This window comes from Ricinus communis, chromosome 7 (genome assembly GCF_019578655.1).
Source record: "Ricinus communis isolate WT05 ecotype wild-type chromosome 7, ASM1957865v1, whole genome shotgun sequence".
Classification (NCBI taxonomy): domain Eukaryota; kingdom Viridiplantae; phylum Streptophyta; class Magnoliopsida; order Malpighiales; family Euphorbiaceae; genus Ricinus; species Ricinus communis.
The window spans coordinates 27,082,370-27,103,304 of NC_063262.1; the positions used below are offsets into that span (position 1 = coordinate 27,082,370).

General features: G+C 28.6%; 3 protein-coding genes across 3 annotated transcripts; 2 read left to right on the plus strand and 1 right to left on the minus strand.

Annotated features, from left to right (window-relative positions):
• The first annotated feature begins 213 nt into the window (after positions 1–213).
• LOC8273476 (polygalacturonase At1g48100) lies at positions 214–4,132 on the plus strand. The gene is made up of 8 exons (XM_002527852.4): positions 214–645; positions 887–1,015; positions 1,245–1,412; positions 1,527–1,562; positions 1,660–1,867; positions 2,330–2,411; positions 2,741–2,849; positions 2,950–4,132. Exons 1-8 carry the CDS (start codon positions 346–348, stop codon positions 3,349–3,351), a joined length of 1,434 nt encoding a protein of 477 aa, XP_002527898.1. The 5' UTR covers positions 214–345; the 3' UTR covers positions 3,352–4,132.
• A 6,839-nt stretch (positions 4,133–10,971) lies between these two features.
• LOC8273477 (high affinity nitrate transporter 2.5) lies at positions 10,972–13,604 on the minus strand. Its single transcript, XM_002527853.4, has 2 exons — positions 11,937–13,604; positions 10,972–11,514 (listed from the first exon to the last, which is right to left on the minus strand). The coding sequence occupies exons 1-2, from the start codon at positions 13,073–13,075 to the stop codon at positions 11,139–11,141; spliced, it is 1,515 nt and encodes a 504-aa protein (XP_002527899.2). The 5' UTR covers positions 13,076–13,604; the 3' UTR covers positions 10,972–11,138.
• Positions 13,605–17,499: 3,895 nt separating this feature from the next.
• On the plus strand, positions 17,500–18,371 carry LOC8273478. Its single transcript, XM_002527854.3, has one exon. The coding sequence runs from the start codon at positions 17,619–17,621 to the stop codon at positions 18,099–18,101; it is 483 nt and encodes a 160-aa protein (XP_002527900.1). The 5' UTR covers positions 17,500–17,618; the 3' UTR covers positions 18,102–18,371.
• The last annotated feature ends 2,564 nt before the right edge of the window (positions 18,372–20,935 follow it).

Here is a 20,935-nt window from a genome sequence, read left to right on the forward strand (position 1 = left end):
TTTATTTTTTTATTCACATGATTATATAATAATGTAATTATTTTTTTATTCACATGGAATATATGATAATATAATTATTTCCTTATATTCACCGGTGAAAAGTAAAAATTCCAGCTTAATTCTGTAGCAAACGATCTTCTTATTTGAGCTATTCATTTTTTAATTTAAATGCAAATTATGCGTAAAAATGAGGGTATTTTCGTAACATTTCATTATAAAACGGCAGTTTATATATCACGACCTCACTCCACTGTCACTAACGTCTAATTTCTTGCTCAGCTCAATTCATTTCCAGGGGAGTGAATATCCAAGAGAAAGGAAAAGAAAGAACATTCTGTAAAAAAAATGAAGAAAAACAAGAATATACCTCGTCTATTCTTCATCTTTGTTATGATAGCTGCCTTCACTATGTTTACCATGATTTCAGTAGACGCAAGAAAGCATCATCACAACAAGAAAAGCAAATCCCACAAGCACATCAAGGATAGGAGTGGCAATGGCAACAATGCTCCAGATTCAGCTACTGTTCCAAGCCCAGCACCAGCTCCTCTTCCTCACTATGGTTACTCTTATCCTACCCAATCCAATATTTTTGATGTTCTGTCATTTGGAGCCAAAGGTGATGGAGTATCTGATGACTCTAAGGTACTACAATTCATGCTCTTTGATCTGCACAGCTTAGCTTTCCACTTTTTCTTTTCTTTTCCTTCTTGTTAAGTGAGCTCGACTGATGCAAACTTGTAACCTCTGTATAATAATATTCCGGGATACGATTCCAGTTCTTTTTGAGCTTTGCTCATTAGTGAATTCCACAATTTGGTTTAAAAAATTAGAGCAAGTATTTCTTAGCTATTAATATGAATTCCTGGAAAATGGAAACAAACAGGCACTTCTAGCTGCATGGAAAGCAGCTTGCAAGGTACCTGGAGCTACAGTAGAAATACCAGCAGAATTCAAGTTTCTTATCAAGCCTATTACTCTTCAAGGTCCATGTATGCCTCACCTTGTTCTTCAGGTTTGTTTGATTTCTCTTCTTTTTTCAGCTGATTTTTCTGACACCTTACTAGCTATATCTAGCATTTTTTAGTAAAAGAAATGAGAAAGGCAAAGAAGTATATTCTTTGTCCCTCTTTTTTTTTTTTGATTATTTATATATCAAGGTCATGTTTTAAATAATATATCTTTACAGTTAATTGCTTTACACTCCAAGCTGATGTAATGTAAGTGGAATACCATGCCAACAGATTGATGGAACTGTCTTAGCTCCTCCAGAAGTAGGCTCTTGGCCTAAATCCAGCCTGTTTCAGTGGTTCAACTTCAAATGGGTCCATGACTTCACAATTCAAGGCACTGGCTCTGTCAATGGCCAAGGATTTTATTGGTGGACTCCCTCTAACGTCTATTTTATTCAGGTTTGCAAATCATCTATTCCCATCTTTCAAACATTGGGAAAAAGAAAAAAGAGAAGAAAAAGAAATTTCCAAGAATTACCAGCTAATTTACCCTTCTGTGATTTATTTCTGCAGAAGAGATTCAAGCATATTCCTGACATGAAACCAACGGTAGGATTTCTTCAATTTTAATTTTCAGTGACAATTCTTCTTTATTTCTTTTTCAGATGACTATATTTTAAATTTGATGAATTTCCTGTGCTTGCAGGCTTTGAGATTCTATGCTAGTTATAATGTTACAGTTCGTAATATTGAAATCATAAACAGCCCTCAATGCCATCTCAAATTCGATAACTCTAAAGGGATAAAGGTCAATAACATCACAATTTCCTCGCCAGAGAATAGTCCAAATACTGATGGTATTCACTTGCAAAATACACAAGATGTAGAAATTCAGCATTCTAATATTGGAACTGGTAAGAACGAACACATGCCCAAAATTTAATTAGAGGACTATTTTCAATCTTATGTAGATAAGTTATGAATATTTTACATAAAAGGATGCCACAGTAAGTGGCTAACATTCAATGAGTGAATCCTATAGTTTGAGTTGGGTGGGCAGATAATGCATGGCATGTTAGAATTGCAAAGAAAAAGTAATCTGTTGCTTCCACATACAAAAAGGCAAAGGAAAAAAGGTTATCTGTTTGTGGGAAATATGCTGTGCAGAGAATTTTAAAACGGTATATAACTGTCACTAAACTAACTTTTGAGACTAGCATGCATGAACAAAAAGAACCAATTCAACTAGCTTTTCAGTTTGGTATGATATGGCCCTTGTTTTAATTATTAACAAGGTAGACTTGCACATATAAATAAATAAATAGATATACTCCATTGTTTTCAGATACTAATTATATTATGATCACTTTTGACAGGAGATGACTGTATATCCATACAAACTGGTTGCTCTAATATCCATGTTCATCATATTAACTGTGGTCCAGGACATGGTATAAGGTAAATGTTCATTATATAGAAAAATCCAGGGTAAAGAATTTCTTCATGGTACTCTTATCTAATATGTGGTATATTTGTATATTTTCTCTATTTTATTAATTGATTAATTGCCATTAACGTCAAACTTTATTTTTAAAAACCATACATTCAAACGTCTGATTAAGTGAATATGAAAGTTGTTTAACACTAGAATTTTACATGGAATGAAATTAATACACTAATATGACAAAAACTAACTTGTAATGCCCTGGCCATAATGTACAATCAAAAAGACAATCTAAAGTTGTACTGACTTCGTATGTGCAATTTTTCTTCTCTTGTAATTGCAGCTTAGGAGGACTAGGGAAAGATAAAAGTGTGGCATGTGTCTCCAATATTGTTGTGGAGAAAATCTCACTGCATAATACCTTAGCTGGAGCTAGAATTAAGACATGGCAGGTTGTTATTTCTTATGTTAGAGTCTACTTATCTTAATTAATTGACTATGTATGTACAACCCTTTTCATTCATTCTTGATCTGCTTTATTATGTCTTGCAGGGAGGCCTGGGATCGGTAAAGAATGTATCATTTTCCAATATCCAAGTATCAGATGTTAAGTATCCTATAATAATTGATCAGTTTTATTGTGACAAGCATATCTGCAAGAACCAAACAGAAGCTGTGGCCATATCTGGTGTTAAATTTGATCAAATAATTGGAAGTTACATAACACAGCCTATTCATTTAGCGTGTAGCAAAGACGTGCCCTGTATAGATGTTGACCTAATTGACATTCAGTTGAAACCTTCTCCAGGATACCGAAGTTTTCGACAGGCTTTATGTTGGAATTCATATGGGAAATCACAGGCACCCCTTGTTCCTTCAAGCATAGACTATTGCCTAAAGAGGGATAGTGGCTGGATCAAGAGAGTAGCAAGGTCACATGAGAATTTATGCTAGCTACTCAACACTCATAAATTTGTAGCATCTTTTATCCTTTTCTTGTATTTGTTTCCCTTAGATGCTTCCCTTCTGCAATTTTTTTTTTTTTAAATGTGGGAAGGTGATGAATTGTAGATTTTTGTTTTCTTCTATGTTATTTAGTTGTTATTGTTTTAGTGAGACTTGGGATTCGAGAGAAATAAATTAATCTTTTTTTAAAAGGAAGTTTTTGGATATTTTTAAAATATTATAAGTTACGAAATCTTTTAACTAGTAACGGTGCATATCTCCATCTATATATTAAATTTATATATAATTAATACATATTTATTAATTTTGAATAATAAAATATGTTAACACATTTAAAAATACATTACATTTCAAATATCTTCAAAAAAAATTCTCAAAGAAATGGGACAACTTTTTATGATACTACAGTCACTGAATTAATGAAGCACTCAATTTGGATACAAATAGTTTCTCCGACTGTGACCATTAAAACTAAACAAACATGAGCGGCCTGTAATAATAAAAAAAGAAAAAGTCACAAAAACTTATGATTCCCAAGAACAGGAAAAGGAAAGATACTTCTACAACATTCTACAATGCATAGAGTATATAATATCTTTATTCTGAAAAAGAGGCACGTAAAGATTTCTGCAATGCCAGATTAATCTTAGTTTATGTTAAAAGAACTAAAGATAGCAGTAAAAACCACATCAGATATCCAACCATAGAATACTTTTCTTGTACTTATAGGATTCCATATTCTCTTGCAACAATTAAAGTTGTACTAACTCTTAGGCAATTTGCACCAAAAGATAGGCTATTTTATCATTAAGCAGCCAGAAATATCCCCCTTTCTTAGTCATTCTACTAATTATTATACATTTATTCCATCATGGCTGATGTAAAGAGAGTTAAAAGGAACAAAGAAAGCTCAAAGTGTAGGAGAGTGGGAAGCCAGAGGTAGGGTTGTGGCAAGCACAAATCCTTCATTCCTTGCAGGAAAAAGAAAAAAAACGTTTAATTTCAGTCTTTATGGTCAAATTATGCAGAAAGAATGGTGAATATGACATGGGACCAACCCACCCTACACTATCTTTTTGTTGTTTGGAAAATTCATAAGATGACAAAAATTAACTTAATTAAATTAATGGACCATTTCCATGGAAAAGAATGGATGCATGTTTTTAATCTATTTCAACGGTTAATTCTTTTTTTTTTTTAAAAGAAAGTTAACATAATCTCATTTAAAGTACTGTCATGACTTAGTCACATTTCAACTGTGAAACTAATTCTTTTTTCTGCTAATTCTAATAAATCCACTTCAAAATCTTAAAATTTTAGAATATATTATGAGAGATTGGAATTATATATGTATTTGTACGTCCACTAACACGTAAGAATTTTGACATATAGATATTATATTGATGTGTAATTTCTATATTTTTAAAAATATTTATACAAATTGTGATATTAATATATTAATTTATAATTAAATAAGTCTAATCCTAAAATGGAATATCTTGATTAATAAATAAGTTTCTAATTAGAAAATAATTGTAGACTAAAAAATATTACTTATATTATCAGTTTATATAAATATAACTAATATGCTAATTAATAAATTAATAAGGTTTTATTATCTTATGTAATTAAATTATTATATGTTTTTAATTTAATTTTTGCTATATTTTATAGACTAAAATAATTTTTAAATAAAAAATTCAATTTAAATTTAACGAATTGAAATACGGTAACTGAAAAGAAATATATTACTTTTAAATCGATAGTTTTTTAAAGAATTTAGTTTCAAAACTTAATATTTTTAATATCTTGTACCAATTATTAGATAGTAGAAGTATTAAATTACTCCTTTAAAAGGCCATTGGCTTCATGAAATTAGGAAGGATTGCAATAGTGGACCAAAAAAACTTAACTAGCTGGCTTTTATCAAAAGAAGGTGGCGTCTGTAATAATATACAGGCTCTTTCTAGTATCCCATTTTGTCCTATACTTTTCTCCCCCTTTCAGAAATGACCTCAAATTCTTCCAACTCTAACTTTCTAGTGATGCATATATTTATGTATTTCATGTTACACCTAGTTCGTCTATGGCCCAGTTCCCTGTTTTGAGCAAGTAATTTCATGGTGGTGGCGGTTGTTGGAAGAGCAATGCGTGCACCGTCCAAGAGTCGGCAGACCTTTTGTGAATCTTCGTCCCAGGTCCCCCTTTTCTTTAATAAGAAAAAAATGAATTATTGCAAATATAAAGGCAACATAAAATCAATTAACCTGTGTAAAGGCTAATATATATACAAAGGCTTATTAAATTCTCAGTATTGGAGCAATGACAGACTCGCAGCCATTACTATATCAAAAGTAGTACATTATGTAATCTATTTTTTTTAATCTCCTCATAATAGAATTAACTAATGATAATATTGCTTCTGAGAACTTTTTCCAAGAACAATCTTGTTTTCTTCTTATCCTTTTCAGGAAGAAGTTAAGTTAGGAATCAAAAGGTACTATTTATCATTGCTGTTCTTTCTTTGCTATCATTTTAATTTTTAGTTACTGTATATATTTGCTCTTTGATTAATGATTTCTTTATTGATTAATGGGGGTCGCATCAAGTAAATTGTTCTTTATCTAATCCTAGATTCAGTATTGTTGTTAATTTCTTGCTTTGATGAACACAGACCTTAGATTGAATTTTACCAATGACTTTTTAAAAAAGAATGCTAATGGGAGATTGTAGATTTTTTTAATTTCACTGGATTCTTTATGGTAACGTGGATCGAGGTTGATGAGTTCTTTTTATACGAGGTTAAAAATAGTTCCTGAATTTATTATATATAAATTATTTTGCAACGCAAAAAAACTTACTAATATAGATTTAAATATGTATCTGGTCAGTGAGTCAAACGTGAGAATAGAGCGAAGGCCCTCCTTTGCATTTAGAGATGTTTCTTTTATTGTGATTTTGTGGTTTTGAAGTTCTCAGGCAGCACTACTTGAAATTTAGTTTAAATGGTAAGAATGTTTATTTTTGTGAGATTAAATTCTTTAGTTTAAATTTATATTTTTATATAAAGAGTGATCTATTGTCTTTACAGCCAGTGTAAAGAGATAATTATTTTCTTCTGTGTAGCTTGCTACTCATCGGATTTTTATAAATTTTTTTAAAAAAAAAGATGAAAAGCTTTTCCTTTTACTGTCAAAGAGAAGTGAGTTTTTAAAACTATTTGGTGGATAGTTTTTTTTCATATATATATAAGATGAGTTGAAAACTTTTATCTTTACAGCCTAAAATTATTTTTTTAAGATCTAAAATTTAAAAATTGTATTTATACATTTTTTTAATTGTATTATGATATTTTTTTAATATTTTTTATTATTTTCTTAATGAAATTATAGCAGCACCATATTTATTCTTCATCCTTTGTTCATATTCACTTTTTTATTATAAAAAAGCTTCAAATAGCTGCTATAAGTACAAAATTACTATTCTTTTTGGCACACTTAAGTGATCTTTTACTTTTATTTTAATTATATCTGTATGTATTTTTAACTGCATTTTGTTATATTTTATGTATATATATTAAAACACGCATCTTCATGTCATTAAAACACACTAACTGCTATAAAAAATATATAATATCATTCAATTCATGGCTGATTTCACAATGATGCAAGTTAAATTATATCATTTTAGTATCTTTTATATATACTTTTTCTTTTAAAATAAAAGGAGTCTTTCATTAAAATAATTAATAAGTAAAACTTGTAATAGACAAGTAAACATGATTATGTTGAAGAAATATATACTAATATTTTTATAAAAATGAGTTTTTCCTTTAAGTTTCATTAATTGTGTTGATGGAATAATTGTATACAACATCTTGGATCCATTTGGCACATCGATAAGAAACACATTCCATTCTGTGACTATATGATTCACAAATTGACTTTATTTTCATTTGATGAGTCTTTAAAAGAGTATGATCTTTTGAATACCAGAATCAAACTCATTCTAACTCCCATGACAAAAGATAAACAAATTCTCATAAAAAAACACAAACTAACTTCCATAAAGAAAGACAAAATAAAATACTTATAATATTTAATCAACAAAATTAATAAATAACTAAGAAAAATAAATATAAATTAAGATCCTAAATGAACTTTTAACCAAATAAATTCATCTTCATTATTGGAAGGTCTTGATTTATCTCTGAATGTTGAAGCTTTAACAGTCATGGGATCTTTTTCTATAAACCCTTGATTTATCTATTTATCCAAATTCACTATTAAAGAAAGATAAGAGACTTTAAAATCAAACTCTTTAAACTTTGACCAATTTCATGCATATAAAATGAAAATAATTAAATTATTTTATTGTGATGGAAAAATTACTAAAATAAAAAAATAGAAAGTAAAAGATTGAAATTAGTTACCGTTGACAGCAAAAAAGCTGCTGACAACAACGAAAAGAATAGAAAAGAAATTCTTGTGACTAGGATTTTTTTTTGGACTTTTCACTTTTTGGATATATGTACTTTTAGTATTATTTTTTAGTGAAATTTAAAAAATTATATAAATATTTTTTTTATAAAAAAAACTTCGGTATTATGAGAAAAAAGAAATTGACATAATAAAGAAGAGGTGAATTCTTAGGTGCCTTCACTGGAATGCCTTTTTGTTTTTTTAATGCCTTTATGTATCATCCAATAGAATTTGGACATTTAAATTTGTATTTTAGGTTATACTTAAATTTAAAAGAATAATGACCTGCTAATACAAGTCACATTATAAAAAAATATTTTTATCTTATTATTATTATTTAATTTATATAATTCTTATCATTTTAATGTCAATATTAAAATATCTACAAATAAATTAAATAATTACATAATAGAAGAAATGACGTATACAGTTAACAAGAAGTTACAAAAATATATTATTATGTAAATAGAATGCTATTTATATTATTTTTTATTTTTATATAATTTATATCATATAAATGTATAAAATTATTAATTTTATAAAGTTAAAAAATGAGTTATATAATTTGATTAAATATTTATTAAAAAATTAGTAACATTTTACTTAAAAAATATGTATTGAATATTCAAGCTTATTATATACTTTTTAATTATATAAAGTAATTTATTCTTTATATTGTGAAAATAGAGATTTTTAACAAATTAATTGAAAAAATTACTTTATTTAATAAAAATTTATACAAGTTAGAAAAAATTTACAAAAAGATATTATTATATAAATATAATTCTATTTATATTATCTTTCACTTATTATAGATTTACACAATATAGTGTACAAAATTTGTAATTTTATGAAATTAAGAAAATGAGTTACATAGTTTAGTTTAAATTTTATTAAATTAATTACATTTTACATAAAAAAAATATTTTATGTAATATTTACGCTCATTATATATTTTTTTATTATACAAAGTAATTTATTCTCTATATTGTAAAATAGAAATTTTTTACAAGTAAATTGAAAAATTACTTAATTTGATAAAAATCTACACAAGTTAATAAAAATATACAAAAGATATTATTGTAAATATAATATTACTTATATGATTCTTTTAGTTATTATATAATTTATTGTCATATAGTATATAGATTTTATAATTTTATTGAGTTAAGAAAACGAGTCACATAGTTTGATCTAAAATTTATTAAATCAGTTACATTTTATATAAAAAAGTTATTTAATATTTATACTTGTTACATAAATTTTATTAAAGTAATTAATTCTTTATATCGTCAAAGTAGAAATTTTTAACAAGTTAATTATAGAAATTACTTAATTTGATAAAATTTTGTATAAGTTAATAAAAATTCACAAAAAGATATATTATGTAAATATAATACTATTTATATAATTCTTTCATTTATTGTATAATTTACACCATATAATGTATAAAATTTGTAATTTTATGAAGTTAAGGGAATGAGTTACATAGTTTAGTTAAAAATTTATTAAATCAGTTATATTTTACATAAAAAATATTTATGTAATATTTATACTTATTATATGATTTTTTTATCATACAAAATAATTTATTCTTTATATTGTGAAATAGAAATTTTTGACAAGTGAATTGGAGAAATTACTTAATTTGATAAAAATTTACACAAATTAGTAAAAGTTTACAAAAAGATATTATTATGTAAATATGATATTATTTATATAATTTTTTAGTTATTATATAATTTATACCATTACAAAATTCATAATTTTATGAAATTGAAAAAATGAGTTACATAATTTGATTAAAAATTTATTAAATCATTACATTTTATATAAAAAATAGTTTTATGTAGTATTCATGCTTATTATATAATTTTATTTGTGTTTAATAGAATTCTCACCATTTGATATAAATAAAAGACTTAAAAGGAGACAATGAAAAATAATTATATAATTTATATGAAAATCATATAATATAAAAATTTATTTTTAGAATTATTAACATATGTCTTATCTATATTTTTCTTAAAATTATCATCTAATTTTTATCCTTAAATGTAGTTTTGTGAAAATATCTTAAACTGAAATTGTAAAATAAAATTATATAGTAAAGAAAAATTTGATAAATATTACACGTAGAAAGGACATAATATACCAACATTCTCATATATACCAAATTAATTTGGTTATTCATAGTTTTATTATAAATCACAATTCCGCACTAAAAGGACATAATTAGTTAAATGTTCCAAAACAAAAATTACTCTCCCATCAATTTTGTGTTGTGTAATCACCAACAAAATGAGACAAATATAAAAATTAGCTATGAATTCAATCAATAGGCTGAGAATCATAATAATAGGTTATATCTACTAACCAACTATTGTCAAAATACAACTAACAAAATAAAAATAAATATAAAAGTTGATTACGAATTCAACCAATAGTCTGAGAATCACAATAATAAATTATATATTAACCAATTATTATTCAAAATACAATCAACAAAATAAGAAAAAACATAAAAATTAACTACGAATTCAACCAATAGTTTAAGAAACATAATAGTAGGTTATGCCTAAAAAGAAAATATCTAATAAGTATTTTATTTTTAGAATATTAAAAAGAAGATAACATGTATTACCGGTTATAGATTAATAACTAAAAATGAAAAAAAATAAAATCCTATAAAATGATTAATGGACAAGTTTAGTTTTATATAATCTAATTGTAATTGATTACGGCATTTTAATTATAATATTTTGCAGGCATCCTCAAATTCTCCTAAAAAAAAAATTAAATTTAGAGATTTTCTAAAAAGTAAAAGAAAAACTCAAATATAAATATATTTACTCTAAGGCTTATACGTTACTTATCTAAAAGAGGCCCAAATCAATAAATAAAAATTATTATGTTACTTTTCTATATCGTTCTGCTTTGATTTTCTTTTTATTAATTTTATTGAAAATTTAATGTACTAAACATAAAATAATATTTTTTTGTTATAATTTATAATGTCTTTCGAAAAAGTTTTGTCGCTGGATTCCATTTAGAATTGAGGCCTTTTAGTTTGATTTCTTACTTTAGCTTTTCCAGGATGAAATTTTTCCTAATCAAAAGTCTGTAATAAAATAAAACTCACTTATCTTGTTTAATTTGCAATCTATAAAGCTTAAACGTACATCTATTTTCAAAATACTTGCAACCTGAAACCTGAAATTCACAGCTGCAGAATACAATTTGGTTGCAAAGCTGATATACTAGATAAACTTGAGCTAGTAGAGGAAGAAAAAACTAGACATTTGCAGAAGGGGAATCATTGGCAGGCATGGTATCAGAATCCGATCTTTTGCCTCTTTCACTTCTGCTGTTGTCAGCAAATTTTAAGCTTGCCTGATGTAGACCCTGCTCCTTCTCCTTTGAATTCCATTCAGACATGTAATAGTCTTCCTCCATAGCAATCTTTGAAGATGATGGACCACAAAACATTCCACCCCACTGTGGGAAGTATATTAAACATATTGGAAGAGTGCAACATATAATCATCATACCCATGAGAGATATTCCTGTTTCTTTTGAGTACTTGGATCCTGTGAAGAATATCAGTTGAGTTAGAACTGCACCCAGATTTCCACCTCCTCCTGTCATCCCTGATATTAGCCCTAGTGACCTGACAAAGAAAGAGACATAAAGATTAGATGAAGTGAATTTCTTTTGCACTTGGATTTGTTGTGTCTACGACACTCAACATCATAACACAGCAAATTTTTCTTTTTCTTTTTCTTTTTTTAAAAAAAAATTTTAATAAAAAAAGAAACTATTAGGAATTGAGATTTTAAAAATTCGTACAAGGCAAAACACTACTATTGAAATCTATCAATAACATAAAATGGCAACTTTGCAAAAAGAAGCTCATCTTTTTCTCTTTGGGCTTGAGAATTTGGGTATTCGTTAGCCAAATAAAGCCGAAGATTCCTTGAAAAACAAATTGAAACAGCAATTTAACTAACTGGGGCAATTTAAGCTTAGCCAAATAAAGTTAAAGTTTAATTGAACCTCTATAAATTGGAAACGAAGTACTAGAAGTATTACCTCCTTGAGACAAAAGGAACCACGCCAAATGTTAGACCGCAAGCAGCTTGGCAGAACAAAGAGAAAGCAATCATGACAAGAATGGAAGCACTTAAGGAAGCTACTCTTCCAAGAATGATACAGAACACCCCTCCCAATGTCTGCACAATCCACAAAGCCCACAGCCTACCTCTCATCCCAAACCTCTTTGCCACTGCATCCGAAATCAACCCACCAGCTGGTCTAGAAATTATATTTGCTAATCCAAAACTTGCTGCTATAACTCCTGCTGTATGAAGTTTCAGATTAAACCTGTCATAGAAGTATTCTGCTACTATATTATCTATTGTCAACTCCACCCCAAAACAATATCCATAAGTCAATGCAAGAATCCACCCTCTGTAATTCTTAACCCCATAATAAAACACATTTGAGAGTTTATCCTTTGGTTTCTCTCCTGATTTCTGTAATCTCTTGAAGTTCCCATCGGGCAAATCCTGACCGAAAATCAATACAGCAAAGGCTGATAATGTTTGAAAAAGGGCAGGAATGAAAAATGCAATTCTCCAAGCTGAAAATTTCACGGCTCCAATGTCTCGAATCAGGCCAAAAACAATAGGCATAATCAACTGTGTTGCTCCACCGCCAAGATTTCCCCATCCACCTGAAACACCATTAGCAGTGCCAACTACCGGTGCAGAAAACATAGAGCTCATCCAGAATTGGGTTGAGACAAAAGTAGATAAAGAGAACCCTGTGAAAAATCGTACCAAAAGAAAAGAAACAGGGGATGTGACGATTGAAGTGAAGTATACTGCTGGTGCTGTGATTAGTATTAACGAGGCAGAGGCAAGACGTGGTCCAAAAAGATCACAAGCAGTTCCCATAGCAATTCTTGCAAAGACGGCACCAGAGACAGATGCAATACCTGCATTGCCAATGTCTGTGGCTGTGAGGTTAAGGTTATCTCGTATAATTGGAAGAAGAGGTGGTGCAGCAAAAGTTGAAACGAAACAAGAAAAGAAAGAGATCCAAGACAGGTGAAATGCTCGCATATGGGGACCCGCTATAGAGAATAATCTGAATTCTGTCGCCTTGTGCTCTGAATCCACTGGAAGATCAAATCTCTGAGCCCCAGAATTCTCCATCTCCATCTCCATCTTTCAATTCTTGGAAATCAAAGAGAAAAGGGTTTTCTGAAAGTTGTTGGTGCGTGTGATCTCTCACCCTCTAAAAGCTAAGAGAAGAACGGAAGTGAGTGTCTAGTGGCTACCAGGACACTTATACATCAGCAATTAGAGATTGCCTCATCATTGTTTATACTTGTTTGTCAAGATTAAAAGGTGACATGTACAACAAAGTCGGCAAGAACATTTAAAATTTCTTTATCCTGAAGATACTCCAATAACCTTAATTAGAAACTGAGTGAAGGAAGATGATTTGCCAAAGAACCAAAAGTAGCTGGTGTTTCTAGTTTGAAGGCTGGCTTGTTGATTTTTCATGTGTGACTTGGGAGGTCCAATTATTACCTCTTTAGAGATTAGAGAGACAAGAATCGGGCACAGAGGCTATTAACTTCCGCCGAGTCTCAATGATTTACTGTGCCTAGCAAAGAAGGAAAGTGAGGATGCAGAGAATTCAAAGTTTTGGAAAAGGAAGTTAACTTTGAATGCATGACAAAAGACAACATTCTAAGGCCTACTCTTTATTACATTCTCTTTACTTTCACGCAATAAATATCGACAGATTTTATTTTAACTAAAAAAATTAGATAATTTTATTCAATAAAATAAATAAAAATAACAATTCTTGAAATCTGATTTTATTTCAATAGCATTATTATTTTATTCCTTTCGATTTTCTTATAATTAGTTAAGAAATTAAAATATAGAAAGCTAATTTTGGAGCAAGGTCCTAGTTGTTGAGAGTATTTACAAGGGTTCCATCTACATGTTAGGCTTTCTTTGGCTGACGTGGATGAAGTTGAAAGCATGGTATGCAGATTGAAAGATTAGAGAAGAATTGACTTTTTTGGAGTTTAATGAGGAGGACAAGCAACTGGCACGTAAAAATCCACAGGCTTGCATTCAATTTTGACTTGGCAAGAGACACTTTCTCCATCAATTTATTTTGTTTAGTGAAAAGACTCATCTGTCCTTCTCACTTCTTTCTTGCTTAACTAATATATATACAATACACACTAATGTTAACTCCACACGTTATCATTAATTTATATGCGACTGAATCACAGTTGCTAATCTTCAATTTTCTTCTCTAATTTGTAATTTTGTTAGATTTAACATCTTGTTAAAAGTCTTAAAATTTGAATTCAAACTATCAAATTAAAAATTATTGATTGTGATGTTTTGAACTATTGCACTCCCTAAGAATTTTCTTTTCTTTTTGAGATTGATCAGATTTTGATTTTGATGTTTGCTCTTAAAAATGGTTTTATCTTACCCATTAATCTGAGATATTAGACCTTCTTTGAATTGAAAAATTCTAAAATTTATAATTTTAGCAAATATTTATAATTTATAATTTATAAATTTTAGAAATGTCAGTGTTTTAATAAAATATAAAAATAAGATTTTTGTTTAAAATTAAAAAATAATTTTTAGAATAACAAAGTCAAATTAACTCTATAAATTTTATAATTTAAAATCTTTCAATCCAAATGATCATTTAATTCTTTTCAATGTTGTTTAATAAAAATGCAAAGTAACAATAATATTTTCAATTTATTTCCAGCTGCAAAGTCAAGAATATAATAGAGGGTAGTTTGGTCATATTTATGCCGTGGCTTACAAAAGTTGCTGGGCTAGAATATTCAGTTAGATTCTTAAAGAATCAATTTGGTAAACAAGAGGAGCTGGAATATTCAATGTCCACTTTATGTTTATTTTATTGCAATTTGAGGTTTGATTATAACCAAATTCTTTATTTCAATTTGGTTATACTCAAATTCTTTTGATATGCCATCTCTAAGTTATGCCTTGTGGATCGGTCTTGTTTGCTACTGGAAAGTCAACTAAATAAAACTGCATAAACGCCCTCACATTGTTGCAAATTTATTTGATGTGCCCAACATTTTTAAAATATGGATCATTTTTCTCCTAATTAGATGAGAAACTTCCATATAAATTTAAGTATGGTAATTGACCAATATTTTTGTGCACTTGGACAATAACTTAGTGAATCAAGGTGCTAGAATCCCATATCATGTAAATAAGAAAGTATTCTTAAGACATTAGGTTGTTGAATCATATTAAACTAGTTTCTATTATATTAGCTAGGTCAAGTATAAATTCTTCATGTAGAGATTAGTATTTTTATTAAAAATAAATAGTTTTTCCTATAAATTATTTCAGAGTTTGAATTTTTATCAGATTGACAAACAAACCTAGTTACTGATTGATCTATAATTCTTATGATGACCCAATCATGTTGCTTTCAATGTGCCATTCAATCTTTGCTTTTGTCTTACTCTATGCCTATAGTCATTAAAGTTGCCTGCTCTGAATTTTGTTAGTTTATGCCCAAATTTTCTTATTTGATACATAGATATTTAAGAATCACAAACCATATTAGGTACCAATTGGAGTTTAGGTTCAAATTAATTAGCCTTTCCCCCTCCTAAACAAAGTGTACAAGTAAAAGGAATATGTCACATAGATTTGTTTTCTTTTTCATAAAAATAGGTTTTCCATATGGATTCAATGACCCATAATATCTATGCAGCTTGTGGACATGTTTTTATAAAATCTGAATCTAATTTCAGAAGAAAAGTCAAATTTTGTTGCCAAGTTTGGTTTCATTTAGCCTAAATCCAAATTGACTGAAATGAAAGATAGAGGTATCTCCCTCAAAAATAAGTCTGGGCAAAGATTCCCACCAACTTGACAGAAGCTATACTCAACTTGGAGCCTGAGTGCATCTAAATTGAACCAGAATCCTACATATCTTTCTTTCTTGACTGACTATAATGGTCAATGAGATTCCAAGTCAAATTTAGATAGTAGCTACCTCAGGTATTATCTCACTATAATTGAGACGTCGAATTAATTGCTATATTGCAATATATATGGTTCAATTAAATGTTTTGTTCATGAAATCTGTACCGTGATGGCTGCCCTTGTTTTTTGCACTTGAATTTTGGGGGAGGGACCCATGAAAGCTAAATTTGTCATTTTTTTTTTCTTTTGTATTTGCTAGAATCGAATAATGCCAATCATTTCGTGATAGTAATATAAAAATGATATATTGTTTCATTAGTATTGGGGGATGATGGAGAAAAAGGAACTCAGTACTTTATATCTTTTTATTTCTCATAAGGATAAATAGCATAGTAATTTGCTAATTTTTCAATATTTAAGAATTAGATATAAGAGATTCTGATTTAAATAGCTGACCTAATAATGATGTTTGTTGATGAAAACTTATCAGTCTAATTTTTATTTAACTAATACAATTGTTGTTATTATTTTAATTTTAAATAATAATATAAAATGAATCTATATATAAAATGTAATAAAATTTTCAATATGTATAGTTACTTTTCACATTCTAAAAATAATAATAAAAGTGTTTTGACAAATACTATTGTTTTGATATATATAGAGTGCATTTTGATATGTATATTTATTTTTGATATATGAGATTTAAGGTTATATTTAATTTTATAATTTTTTATTAATTTTTAAGTTACATTCATAATTAAACAATGATTCTAATACTACAAAATAGTATTCTGATTATATTTTAAATATTATATTAACTAATAAATTAATTTTCTAGTTAAACAATTATCCTAATTCTAAAAAAAGTAATTTAAATTATATTTTTAATATTATATTAATTAATAAATTAATTTTTTAATTATACGATAATCTTTTAATTCTAAAAATAGTAATTTCAATTATATTTATAATATTAATTATATAATACTGAAAATTAATCAAAAAATATTTTTAAAATAGTATTATATTATTACACCAATAAAATTTTAAAATATTAATTTATTCAAAAGAGACACTTAAGAATATTTAATTTATTATTATTTTTAAATATTAAATTATAATATATTATTTTAATTATATTTTAACTATAGAATTAATTTATATTATTATTTATAATCAAACTAATAATAAGTGTCATTAAACGATTAATTACAATAGTTTTTTCAAATTTGTCAGTTATACCTGTAGCTTTAAAAATTCTATGACATTTTGTTATTTTTCTTTATGAAATGGAAACTATATAATAAAAAATAGTCATTTTTTATATTTAACATAAAACAGTTCATTTGATGTAAAAGTGAGAATTTGGAACTCAAAAAAAAAAATACTCGATCCCTTAAAATAGATATCAATATCAAGTGTTACATTACTTACCATTTACAAGAATTATTTGTATGCTTTATGCCTATTTATGGTACATTTTTCTATATGCTATATATTTACTGGTTCAAGAAGGTGAAGATTCGTTATCCATGAGAAAAGTTTGCTAATTATTATAGAGGTAAATTTATCCAAAATATATCATCGGATGCATTATTACTAAAGAATAACAGAATTTACTAAAAAAGGAAAATAAAGAAACCCCTGTCTAACTACCTCAAACACACTCGTATAAAATCTCATACAAAATAGAGAAGAAAAGAAACAATTCTTAAGAACCTCGAGAAAAGAACCTTATTAAGATATGGCTATGGTAGGCTTGAGGTTCTCCTTCTTTTCATTCATTATTGCAGTAGCCGCTATCCTTCTAGCCAACCAAGCTACAGCAAATGACTTGTGTGCAGATGCAAGCGACAGTCGCATTTGCAGGGCACTCGTCAAAGGAAAGACCGATCCATTACAAGCTGCAGAATACATTGTTTACAAGTTAATAGAGCAAACAAAGAAGGCAAAAGATAAGGCAAGCAAGCTCGACAAAAATCAAAATGCGAAAATCTGCTTGAAGAGTTATGCTGATGTCATTTCGAACCTGAACCAATCCCTGAAGGACCTTAAGAAGGGCGACAAGGGTAGTACTGAAGACAAACTTTCTAGTGTAATTGCTTCTATTGAGTCCTGTCAGGATGCTTATACAGAGGAAAATTCAACTTCACCTTTATCCCAGCACAATAAACTTTTGGAACTTATAGCAGACACCTGCTTGTCTGTGTATCAACAAGCTCATTGAAAAGGTTTTGTGTTGTTGGATTCATGGATGGTAATATCCTAGCACAAGATGGTAATATCCAGGGATGGTTTATTGGGTTTCAATCCTGATATAGTTTTCAATTCACCTAATATCATTTTGTTGATGGGTTCGATTGTTGATTCAATTATACTTTGTAATTTGTGGTCATGATTTGATGGCTAAATAGAAATTTAAAGTTATGCGCTATTTACTAGAAAAGGCCATCTTCTGTTTCTTGCTAGAGAATATAATACAAAGCATTCTTTGATACTTGAAATTTCTATTCTTTAGCATATAAAAGAATGTTCCATATCGATTAAACATATATGGCAAGAGTAATCTCCTTTTTATAAAACTTGTCATCCAATTTGCTGAAACCTGTGAGGATGTGGTAAAAATAATTTTTGCTTTTTTTATAAAAATATATCACATCAATTAAAAACTCAATTTGCTGATATTTATAAGTTAAATAATAAGAGATAATTTTTTTTTATATAAAAATATCTGACATCAAATAAAAATTAAATTAACCATAATAAAAACTCATAATAATCCATTTATGTTATTCATATTTGTAAAAACTCATTTAGTGCGGCAAAAAAATTCGAACTCAAAACTTCTAATTTCTAATTGCAAAAAGCTTTTGCCACTTCACCTACACCTAAGTGCCCTAACTCTTTTTTTTTGTTCTTTCAAGTGACGTAAGTGGAATATTCAACGCACAAGATCAATAGTTTTGCCGGCTATATATGTGCAGGTGTATGATAGACATCATACTATTGACCATACATAGACAATAACTTTATATCTTAAATTTGTGCATCATAATTTATAAATGATAAAGAAATTCATCATCTCAAATCTAGCATAATTGGTAAAAACGCTTGTCTCTGGATATAAAAAAATCTCGAATTAAAATCTATTTTTGCTTTTTATAAAAATCTTGAGTTTAGAAAAATAATTTTTTTATAGAATAAGAACTAGAAAAATTATAGGATTGACTTGCCTAAAAAATTGGTCATCCATCTCTTCTCTTTTTGTTTGTTTCTTTAAACAATACTATCATTACCCATTAGCCACAAATGATAATAACTGTCAAAAAGCTTTTCTCAAACCCTTTGGAGTTCATATTAGCAAGAGAAAAATAATCTTATGTTCCTTTATGTTTCTAAAGATTTCAAAGCATTTCCATGTCACTCGGTTGAATATGGTCACTATAGGTAAAGAACATTGGAAGAAAATTTTGTATTGATTTCCATGCAGTGGAGAGATTTCACTGAAACTGATAAATGAATCATTTGTGTAATTTAACAATTTTCTTACCTTTTTTTCAGTACGGAATAAGGAAAAAGGCACAAGTGGCCCATAACATACTATTAGCTGTCTTGTTTTCACTCAATTTGCTTTTCTTTCACTTCAGGAGGTTTCAATGAAGGAGATGAAATGTAATAAATCCAAAGAGTCATATATGATTGTATATGGACCGCCAGTTACACTGCCAACATTATTGAAATTAAGAACAATAAATTAGCAGGTTTATCAATTTCAGATTCCACCACTTGTCAAGAAAAATAATATCCTGAAAAATAACACACTTATATATGTAAAAATAATATCCATTTTTTTAATCTATTTTTACTCTTTCAAGCTTCGCTTGTGGACCTTTTTATTTTACTGATTATTAAATTAATAGATATTCAACTGTTTCAATTTTATAAATTATGTACTCACGAATTTCTAACACTTAACTATTTATTTTGACTATCATTAAGTACCTTGTGAAAAAGAATGGTTGTTATATTGAACTGTGATGAATTACAAGTTAAGATTTTGAATTCTATTTGAATAAAAAGGATCCTTATATACATTTGATGCTAACGGTCTTATGGTTATGGACTTAGATCCTAAACTCTATGGTAACGTTCTTATTCTTGATCTAGCATTAGTAGAAGTGACCTTTCTTCCTTAGGGAAGAAATGTTGCTCCTAATGTCAACTTGGAGGCCTGTGATGATATAATGATCTGAGGCTATGACCCTCGGTTTTTATCTGTTGGTTAATACATGGTGTGTTATGTTTTTGATCTTCAACACTCCCCCTCAAGATGGGTCCGAATAGATTGATTGATCCCATCTTGTTAAGAAGATATTGATGGTCAACTCTGTTCAAGGCTTTTGTGAGAATATCTGCTAACTGATTGTTGCTTCTAATGAATGGAGTTTCAATTTCACCTGATTGGACTTTTTCCCTTATGAAGTGACGGTCTACTTCGATGTGTTTGGTGCGTTCATGGAAGACAGGGTTTGAGGCAATGTGCCTTGCCGCTTGATTGTCACAGTACATTTTCATTGGACTGTTGTAATCAATTCCCATGTCTGCCAAAACTTGTTTGATCCAAATTAGCTCACTGGCGGTTGATGCCATTGCTCTGTATTCTGCTTCTGCGCTGGATCTAGCAGTTACAGTTTGTTTCTTACTTTTCCAAGTTACTAGGTTGCCACCCACAAACGTACAGAAGCCAGAAGTTGACTTTCTGTCACAGCTTCCAGCCCAATCTGCATCAGAAAAACCAACAACATCATTTGAACTGTTATTTTTCATCTAAATCCCTTGACCAGGAGTGCCCCTAAAATACCTAAGAATCCTATCGATGGCGTCCAAATGGCTAGTGCGAGGAGCATGCATGAACTGACTTACCATACTTACGGCATAGATGATGCCTGGTCTAGTTACAGTGAGGTAGATCAGTTTTTCCACTAGTCGTTGATAATGCCCTACATCGTCTAGAGGGTTGCCATCCTCAAGGTTAAGCTTGACTTTGGTTTCCATTGGTGT

What these genes read in the sequence shown, in the direction of transcription:
- LOC8273476 (XM_002527852.4), top strand. Translation starts at nt 346, where the DNA reads ATGAAGAAAAACAAGAATATACCTCGTCTATTCTTCATCTTTGTTATG. An exon ending in GAGTATCTGATGACTCTAAG is followed by an intron (nt 646 to 886) that starts GTACTACAATTC and finishes GGAAACAAACAG; the next exon opens with GCACTTCTAGCTGCATGGAA. An exon ending in TGCCTCACCTTGTTCTTCAG is followed by an intron (nt 1,016 to 1,244) that starts GTTTGTTTGATT and finishes CCATGCCAACAG; the next exon opens with ATTGATGGAACTGTCTTAGC.
- LOC8273477 (XM_002527853.4), bottom strand. Translation starts at nt 13,075, where the DNA reads ATGGAGATGGAGATGGAGAATTCTGGGGCTCAGAGATTTGATCTTCCA. An exon ending in GTTCCTTTTGTCTCAAGGAG is followed by an intron (nt 11,515 to 11,936) that starts GTAATACTTCTA and finishes TTTCTTTGTCAG; the next exon opens with GTCACTAGGGCTAATATCAG.
- LOC8273478 (XM_002527854.3), top strand. Translation starts at nt 17,619, where the DNA reads ATGGCTATGGTAGGCTTGAGGTTCTCCTTCTTTTCATTCATTATTGCA.